Source organism: Athene cunicularia, assembly GCF_003259725.1.
Source record: "Athene cunicularia isolate RWA chromosome 5 unlocalized genomic scaffold, athCun1 chr5_part1, whole genome shotgun sequence".
In the NCBI taxonomy this organism is placed as follows: Eukaryota; Metazoa; Chordata; class Aves; order Strigiformes; family Strigidae; genus Athene; species Athene cunicularia.
The window spans coordinates 24,257,583-24,267,624 of NW_020799101.1; the positions used below are offsets into that span (position 1 = coordinate 24,257,583).

Below are 10,042 nucleotides of genomic sequence, written 5' to 3' on the forward strand. Positions count from 1 at the left end.
ACATTGACATGAATGGAGAAGCAGTAACTTCTGGCCAGGTGGACATAGAGGGTCGCATTGGGAAGGAGATGGAAGGAGGGGAAAGAAAGAAAACTGAAGTCTCAAATCATATTGCTGCAAACTGAGCTACAACTGAAACCATGCAAATTCAATGTGCTGACACTACCTGAGCAATCGTGAAGCCTTGCTGTTGATTGGATTCTTGGTCTTCTCTCTTAGTGACTAGCTGGAGTTTTTACCATAACAAGCTGCTTTTGCAGGGTCTATATAAGTACTATATTTGCTCTCTTCCAAAACCAATCTGTAACTTTTATTACTCTGCTAAAAAAAAAAAAGCTCTTTTCCTGTCAATTCACTTACAAGTCTTTCAGTTTTCCAGAAAATGTTTCAAGTTTTGTGAATTTAACTCTAAAGACTCATTTCTAGAGTACATATGTAGGTGCTGAATGCTCAAAATCAAGGAAATGCTTGTTTAATATATAAGGGCTTGTCTGCCTAAGAAAATTAATCTGGGACAAAATGAGGTGTGAATTTTGAAGTGAATGAAGAAATCCTGATTTAGCTCAGTATGTGGAGGCTTTGTTCCAAGTTAGTGTAATCCACTTCAAGGTTTAAAACAGCTGCATGCTCTGAACCCAGAACACTGGCAAGAGGAGTTAATAAGGAGCAAGCCTTTGTGTCAGTGACTTTGTGTTGTGTTTTCTTGTGATGCAGTGAAAGGGGATTGATTTCAGGCAGCTAATCTTTAAGGCAGCCCTCAGATCTGATTCCCCTGCTCAACTGTGGCAACAGTATCCAGGAGAAGAAAAAACTGAAATGAATAGACTTGGAGAGAGCTGGCAGAGAGCTTCTTCAAGTCAGTAACAGAGAGGAGAACTTAAGAGCCCATCTGTGTGTGCTGCATGGATGCAAACTAGGGCTGTTAGAGCATTTTTTCTAAACAGAGTTTATCCAGGTTTGGAGCATGGGTAAGAGAAGCTTGTCTTGTAAATGCTGATATTTGTAATGCTCTCTTGTTCTTACTAAATAAACCCACATGATGGGGAACAGTTCTCAGTTACAATTTTAACTGTTTTACGTAAATAGAACTTCCTTGCCTGAAAATATTTGGCTCAGGATCAGAGTGAAGTCCCTCATAACCTGCATCCCTGTGGGCTGGTGCTTTCTTTTTAGTGATGAAAATATATTACACTCTCCTGAAGTCAGAGTTCACCAATGCCATTTCCTTTGTAGTCTTTACTGGTCACATGGTCCTTTTTGTTTTAAATTAATAAAATCCTAAATCTGCATTCAAGAATAACAGTTAACAGACTCTTTCAACAGAAATTCAACCTTAAATTGTTTCCATATGGGTTCTTTACTTAAAGCTCTGGCAAACTGTGCCCACAGTTTTTTTTGTTTTGTTTTTACCGAGGTCCAACTTCTGGCTTTGTCATTCCCCCAGATTTTAGAGTGGAGAGGTTTGTGCTGCCAGATATAACATGCATGAGGGACCATTGTTTAAAAAACCAAAAACTTGAACTATCTATCCAGGAAGGAAAAACATGTAGGGATATTAACCTCCGTCTGTCAGCTAGTCTCAAGAGACAGGCATTTGATCCAGAACATGTTAAAATTGGAGCATTAATGTTGAATAAGTGGCATTCTGAAGGAATGCTGAGTGTACCTATTTGATTAAGTTTATAGTTCAAGGGAGTGCGGAATGCCAGCCTTTGAGTTCAAAAATCACATTGAATTTGGAAATCTTCTGAACTTATTCGTCACTTGCCTATATAAGATAATGAGCATCACATACGGTTACAGATTTCTCTGCAGCAACTGTTAATTTTGTACCTTGCTCCAGGAGTGTTCTGTAGAGAAATTAATTAAAGTTTAGGGTTTGGCATTTAACAAACCCTGTTGTGAACCAGTATCTTATCAAAGAGATTGCAACATAAAGAAAGTATGATTAACTGAGCTGGGACTTTCCTCATTTCTTATGCTAGCAGATGTTTGATCTCTGGTAAACTTCATAACATTTGCACTCAGGTCAAAACAGTGAAAGCTTTTGTGGGCTGGCTAAGAGTGTTTTAGGCCATCAGTTGCCTCAGTGTTGCCTTTGTGGCAACCTCAGTCAGTGGGACTTGCTTTCTAGGGAGAAAATGCTTGGGATTGTACCCAGAATAACTTTTTTTAATTCCTTGGAGTGGCTGGCAAAAATCTCCCATGCAATGTTGTTTACAATACAGAGCTTTCATCTCTAGTAATATATGGACAATGCAAATTAATAAATTTAAATATAACAAATGCATTAATAGAATTTGTTAGTACAATATTGCAGTTTGCCTGTCATTATCCTGCAATTTAAAAAATACAGTAGGTCAGAGTTGGTATACTAACACATTTTCATACTGAATGATACATAAAGAGGAGTCAAACCTCCATGCACATATTTTTTTCTGCTTTAGCTTTATTACCTCCAAGAACACTGTTCTTGGTTTTTCTGTCTATGAATAGTCATGGCTTTTTTTGGGATTATTGTGAAATTTGAGTTAGTACTGCTGGATATTATGATCCTGCCTTGGAAGGAAAGTAGTCAGGTGGGTGCAGAGTCACTCTTGGTTAAGTGACCAGTGTTGCTGACTTGGTCTTGAGACTTCTAAATGCTAAAATCAAAACCAGATCCTATGCACCTCTGAAGCTACAGACTTCTAGCACAGTAAAATCTCAAGTAAAATGGCTGTCAGAGTAGTCTGCAGGCATGCAAAAAGGAAGATGTGCTGATAACTTGCTTGCATGTGTGTCTTTTCAGGCTTTAAAAGAAATCAATGAAGTTGGGGATCTTTTGCAACTGAAATATTCCCGTCACCGATTGGTACCTCTCTTGGACCGGCCATTTGATGAGACAACATATGAAGAAACAGAAGACTGAACTCCCTCCATGTGCCTTGGTGGGAGGGACACACCCCATGGGACACTTGGTGGCACGCAGGCCGCAGCGTCCATGAACAGCACACTTATGACTGCTTTGCATAAAAGACATTTCCTCACAATACTGAAGTTGCTCTAAATGGCATTTTGTAAATAGGGAGAGGAGAAAAAGCTTTGATTCCTGTGTCTTCGGGGTCTGGCCCTAGAGGTGCTTGGCTTTATTTTTTTCCTTGTTGCTTTTTTAATTTATTTGTCTCAATGAGTTCACAGCAACCCGAGTTGGCTGTGGCTGATCAGCTCAGACTTTGTGTGCACTATTAGCTTCCCAAATGCTGGCTGAAATGATGTGAGCATGTGTGATGCTGGCATGGCAGCATTTCCAGTGTCACTGCTAGGTATCTGACCTTCACAGTAAGGAGTGAGCTGACCTGTCTGTTCTTGGAGACTTCCTAGAGAAACTGTTGATTGCTAACTTTGACATATTTAACAAGATAGATAATCAACCAAAGTTTTGGGGTTTTTTTTCTTTTGCAGTTACTTGTGTTTAAAACTTGAATTTAGCCTTTTTAAAATAAATGTGTTGTTGACATGTCACTGACAGGACCATTGTTCCCAAACATTATTTAGTTTTGTAAGCCACAGGCAGAAGGACTTCTGCGACTCTAGCCTCTTTTCCTTCCCAGTATGGATACCAGATTGTCTCCTGGTTTTGACACTAATTGTCCTCTTGATACAGGGTAAGTGATGGAGAGGGGTTTTGGTTTTTTGTTAATTTGGTTTTTTTTTTAAATGGACTATGTTGTCTTCCTTCTGACATACTTCTGCTTAAAAAAAAAAAAAAAAGTGGCTTTAGTGTATGTTGCTTTCTCACCTTCAGGTTAACTTCTCTTGCTTTAGAGCTATCATAAAACCATGAACAAGTCACTGCTAAATTCGAGAACGGGGCTTTTGGGATTAAGTAAACCATAGCAGGCCTTGTGCTTATTATAACCAGAACCCCTCAATAAGCAGGCCTATACCATGGATCACTGTTTATTTCCTGCAGACCTGTGAAAGACTGATTGCTGCCTTTTGTCATGCTAATTCACTGTTTCTTGTCATATATGAGGTGTTCTTCATTGGCCTTGTTATGCAAGGCTTTTGTACAAAGAGCATAGACAGCTTGTATCTTGTATTATACATTTCAGCTAGCCAACAAAGTCTCAGTTGGCAGCTGTGTAGGCTTTCCCTGAAGAGAGAATGTCCTCACAATTGTATTTAGTTAATTCTTTTCATTTCTGTTACCATGAGATCAAATTAATATTCACTGAGCAAGTTGTTTGAAATCTTTATTTGCATGTTCCATGCTGTCTTACTCTGATCAAAGTTTAAAATAGACACCTTTGCTCTAAGCACACCTTAGAGATGATCTGCTACTTAGTCATTGCATCTTGAATTCTTTCAGCTAACAAAATTGATCATTGAAGAGGTACCAAAAATTTTATAACAGGAGTCAGTTGTGGTATAAGTTTGTTTTTGTATTTTATACCTTGGATATACAGGTTTTTTGCAAAGACAGTGAAACTTTAACGTAGTGTCAGTTGGGTTAGCATGATGCTTTCTGCAGGTGACAACTTTTTAAACAGATCCTTCATAGTAATGCTAAAGCAGAGTGCTTTAGCTCAAATCTATTTGCCTGGTGCTGAAAAAAAAAAAATTAAGTTCTTTTATGTTCGCTCTGCAACTAATAGGGAAGGAGCACTTTGGTCACTAGAACCAGAAGTTCTGCAAATACAACTGGTGGTTTAAAGCAGAATTAGCTTCTAGTTTATAGAACATCTGTCTCTGTGTGTTTATAGATCATGTTCCATTTTAACGTAGCAGAACTTCAAAACACTGGTTCAGGTTTTTACCATTGCATTTCAGAAATTAAATTAGATGAGAAGAACTAAAATTGACTGTTTCAAAATAGGTCCAGATAACTGTTTCTTAGTCCACTAATGTTGATTTGCCTGCCTTCTGGAGCAAAGCGTGTGCACAGACCACAAAGTCCACCCGTATGTGGAACTTTGCTAGCTATGGAGTAGTCTAATTTGTTCAGCCACAGAGTAAATTGTAATTACATGATCTTACTTTCTTGCCTGTATTCTGCCCAGGACTAGCTCTAACATTCCAGCAGATGACCTGATTTCTGACTTCAAGAAGTTTTACCTCAAAGAATTACTGCTTTTTTTTTGTTTTTTTTCTTTCTGAATTGTAGTAGGGAACAATCGGAAGTTAGTGCAGGAAGCCCTGACTCCAGCCTTAGTCCTGTTGACTTGATCATTGACTGATTTAAGATCAGACAAAACCAACCAACTTGAAAGCATAGGCACAGGTCAGTAGGGAACAGTTTTGAGCATTCCCGGATGTAGTGTGCTTGTTTCTGCTGTGTGGTCAAGTCAGTTTGAAAACTGATGTATTAAGTTAGAAGTGGGTTATGGTAGATTCTATAAGTCTCAAGTCTTAATCTTGTGTCTGGGATTCACTTTTAGGGCAGCTTGTCTTTAGAAGGGATAAAAACATCTGGATAAATCTCAGTAATTCAGATAACTCCTTCACAACACTTCTGAAATTGTGTTTGAAAATTACTGGTCCCCATTGGGATTCCAGTTGCACTTGCTGAGGAAATAGCATTCATGCTAAACTTCTGCCATTTAATATTTTTCTGCTATGTCACGCTGTCTACATATGACTTTGAATTCTGGGTTGCAAAGACATTTCAAAAATCATTCAGGCATTCAGTAGCATTTGCAAGCTGCTTGGTTACATTTCAGTCCTGCTGTATCCTTCTTGGGAAGCAACTTCCCCCCCACCCCCGAAGCCTTTTATTCAAGGGAACCTGTTTTGCCAAAGTCTGGTACCTGTTGAAACTGTTTCTGAAAAAGTAAGAAATTACAAGTCCAGGATTTCATACTTCTAAGTCAGTAACTCACTGAGCATGAAAGGCAGGAAAATCTTGTCACATCTGCTGAAAGAGTCTGCTCCCACAGCCTAAGGAGCAGCAGACCACTACTGGTTTGTACTAGGCAAACCTACTGCACGTGTGCTGTCACAGTATGTAGGGTAGATTGCTGCTTTGATACTTTTGTACTGACCAGATACATGTCTCCTTTTTGTCCAGGCAGTAGAAGTGAATGAAAGAACCAATCTTTAGAGATCACAAAGGGAGAAAAGCTGCTTAAGAAATAGACTACAGTCCCTGCCAACTTTTCTGAGACAGTCTAATTGAAAATGACTCCTGGTATTTCTTAAGAGATGTAAAATACAAAAGAAAATGAAGGCTGCTTTAGAACAAAGGATTTTGCCCAGTGCTGTACCTTGGCTAAACTTACAAATAGACAATACTTACCTTCCTAGTAGCTCTCTGAAGAGCTTAGCAAGCAAGATTTTTGCCCCTGTTCTGTGAAGAACCATTATAATTTTCAAGGTTGATGGCCATATTCTTTTAAGAAAATTGAGAAGCTCCTATTACTGAGCATCAGTAAAGAGTGAGAGATCTGCTTCTTGTTAGAAACTGGCCTTCCCAAGTAGACCTTTGTCTTAAGGAGCCTGATTCATAATCTTTCTTTAGTTCTTTGGCAGAGAAGAAACCCAAGGTTTTTTGTGTCAAAATATTCAGGGCTTGCTTTTTTTTTTAATGCAAGACACAAACTTTTGTATAGTGTTTGTGTATATAGTATATTTAACTCTTTGTTTAGTTTCTGTATTTTTTCCCTTCTAAGTAGCATCCTTAAAGAGCTATTCTGCTTCTTGGGTTACTGGTGTAGCATGCTTCTGCTTTAGGCAGAGTCAGGAGTGAATTGACTGAACATCTTACCGTGATGAAGTCATTCAGTGAAGGAATTGCATCATCCATCCTTCTCTTGCTTTTCCCTTGTAAGAATGCAGAACTGGTACCCACTGACAGAGCTGCACCTTCACACAGAGCAGGAATGGGAAGTGTGCCCGTGAAATCAGTAACCCAGCCCTGTGCTGCATTGGATGAAGGAGTGATATAACAGAGATGGAGAAAAGGGGCAGTCAGCCATCACTTTATTCTCAGCTGTACATGTGTACTTGAACAAGCATCCCTAAGACAGGAATGCAGCTTTCAGAGCCCAAAGGGATGCTCCTCTAAAACTTTTCCATACCAAGTAAATACTTCCTCTCCTGTGCAAATTCTAATTTCTTTTTCTCTGAAAAGTATTTGGCTTATAGCTGTTTGCTCATCCAGGAGCCATGTTACCCATTCAGGCAGCTCACAGGAAAGGTTGGAGGAAAGCTGTGAGCATGAGCTTTCCATTTCATTGAAGAGAACACCTTGCAGCACTGAATCTGGAACACTATGCATGAGTTCTGTTACTACATCACAAAGAAGGAAACTTGTAGAGATTTATCCCAATATACAGTGTTCAATCAAAATATATACAGTATATATTATTTTTAATCATCCTGTAAAAGTCTCAAGCATGCTGGGATCTGTGTGGTTGGCACCTTCTGCACAGAGATCTGAGGTATCTGTGGTCTGGTCTGTTGACACTAGTGAAGCATGGAGCTATCTAGGAGTGCCTGGGATGACCCCTCAGCAAGTGCATCCCTGACTTTGGTGCTGGACCTGACATCCAGGTGGCATGGGACCGCTGTTTGGGAAAAGCACCTGTCATTCAACCTGTGTAACTTGAACATGGTTTTAAAAGAAAGGAGAAGAAAAAAAAAAATCAACCCAGCTCAGATATTGTGGTGTCTTGTAGTCTTGTAAAAATCCCCAGCCTTGCAGTTGTTCACCTGTTCAAGGATTTGGGCATGAAGTTAGAGCACAACCGTGAAGTATTTGTGTGAAGTATTTTTCGTTATCTTCCACTAAAGAGAGAAGCATTTGGTGCAGACATTGGAGCTGTTGTGTTTACATCCCCAGAAGGGGATGGGTGAAGGAGATGACTGTAGTGTGTGTTGAAGGCCTTAAACTGTGACTGTTGGTATGAAGACTTGAAATTAAAACTGACTTTGAAGAATGCAGTGAATTTTAACCCATGGAAGAATACTATGTGCTCTTAAGCAATATGTACTGCTGTTTTCTTGGGAGGGAGAAGTTCAGCTCAGTTTGTGTTTGACCCTGGCTAGCAGCTGTTTAAGAAGCAGAAGAGGTGTCTGTGAAGGCCAAAAATAGTGCAGCTCTCTGCCCTGATGTTCCTGTGTAGCAAGCATGGGTAACTTGTCCCTGGACTGCTGAAAGCGGGAGAATCAGTGAGAGGGTCAGGGACTTCAGAAGCAGTGGCAGGTAGCAAATAAATTTCCTCAACAGTAGGTGAACATGTCTCACCTGAATATGCCAGGGTTTGTGCAGTTCCAGAAATACCCATGGCAAAGTGAAACATGCACCAAACCATTTGATGGCTGTAAAGTGCTGCTTTTTTTCCCCCCAAATCTCATCTTGCTCAGACAGTATTTCTGCTACCCCCTAATGGTATATTAAGCTAAATGCATCTCCAACCTTCCAATATTATTAATTGCAGACCAGTTTGAGAGAGATCAGAGGAACTTTGGAGCCTGAGGCTTTAGGCTAGCAGCCCCAAAGCCAATGGTGGCCCACATTTCCACAAGCCCTGGGCAGAATTACCAAGTCACAGCACTTTGTCTTAAATTGCACTGTATTCTTATGCCTCTATGTTGCTATAATGTACATATATATTGAATTTTTTTGTAGATAAGACATTTTAGATAAAATTTTTAAATGGGCTCTCCCCAAAATATTTTATGCCAGATGTCTAATTTTTTTTACACTCGGGATTAACATGAAGTTGTATGCTTTGTGGGCAGGGAAAAGATAAAAAGATGGTACATTGGCTTTAAAAAGGTAACAATGCATGTTAAAAAAAAAAAAAACAAAAAAACAAAAAACAACCGAAACACCACACTGGAGAAAAAACTGCTTGGGAGAAAAATCCATTCAAATATATTCTATGTTCTGCATAATAAAGACTTTAAAAAAAATCTATATTGTGATTATTTTTTTTCCCTTAATGCTAATGAGGCTTTTTCCCTGTTAGGGAGACCAAACCCCTTTCCCCAAAAAAATCCACCCAACACAAGTTTCATACTGGAATGGCAGGATAAAACCACAGCCTCTTTGAGTGAGTCTCTGATAGATCAGTATCCCCCACTGGCCTTGGACTCATAGCCAGGAAGCTCTTGCCTGTGAGATGGATGCTTAGCTCTTATCGGTGTCGGGTCTATCGTACAGCAACAGCTGTGATGCACAGGCGAGAGCAGCTGCTCCTGCTGTGGAGGGACAGGTCGTCAGAGGTTACTGCAGCACTCCTGCAGGTGCCCACCGGAGCTCTGTGCTAGCTAAAGCTGGCTCTGCTCCCATGTTAGTCTGCTACCCTTGGGTGCTGGTAGAGTGTCGGGCTGCTGTGTGCTGCCCTGCTGCTAATGAGATGTTTGAAAGGGCTTCTTGATCCATCTCACACGGGATTCTTGACCTCACATCTGTCTTGCAGTCTGTGCCTTGTTTTAAACATTTCCTTCCATTCATCTCGGCCCCAAGTTTACACAAAGCAGATGTCAGTATTTGAAAAGAAGGTGCAGGTCCTGTTTTCAGCTGTGGGTGCACAAATGGGCCCAGGTGAGGTGCAGGGTTGTGTTTAGGCTGCTGTAGAAATGTTGAACTTCATTTTTCCCTGCTTGGTGTCACTTTCTGGGGTCTATGCCTGCACTAGCGCTTTTCCTGAGCGTGGTGCAAAACCTCTTTTCAGTGTCTTTGCCTAGTAATTCATCATCATTTTCCTGGTAGTTTCCTTCACAGACTCATGGATGCCTGTGGAGATCCTGGAAAAGATGCTCTCTAGGCCTGAAGCAATCAGCCACACCGGCATCCTTAACGGGCTTTGGGGGCTACAAAAGATGCTGCCGGCACAGGGGAGAGCAGATCAAAGAGTAAAGACTTAAATCTGAGTGATGGAAACTTCCTCCCGCTGCTCGGGAACAGCCCGAGCTTTCACCACGGAGCCCGGAGCCCCGCTTCTGCCTGCCAGGGGCCGGCTCCCGTGGGGGCTGGCCCCGGCGCTCGGAGAAGGGGAGGGGGCCGCCTCCGCGCATGGAAGCCTTCCCCCGGGGCGGCGGAGCCCCCGCT

At 40.9% G+C, this 10,042-nt stretch overlaps 1 protein-coding gene across 1 annotated transcript in view; it reads left to right on the forward strand.

Moving 5' to 3' along the window:
* The window catches only part of SPTLC2 (serine palmitoyltransferase long chain base subunit 2), a 72,013-nt gene extending 68,509 nt beyond the window's left edge, over positions 1-3,504 (forward strand). The window contains exon 12 of the mRNA XM_026849695.1: positions 2,792-3,504. Coding sequence (XP_026705496.1) covers positions 2,792-2,911 — 120 coding nt within the window. The 3' untranslated portion in view covers positions 2,912-3,504. The remainder of the gene's footprint in view (positions 1-2,791) is intronic.
* Positions 3,505-10,042: the final 6,538 nt, after the last annotated feature.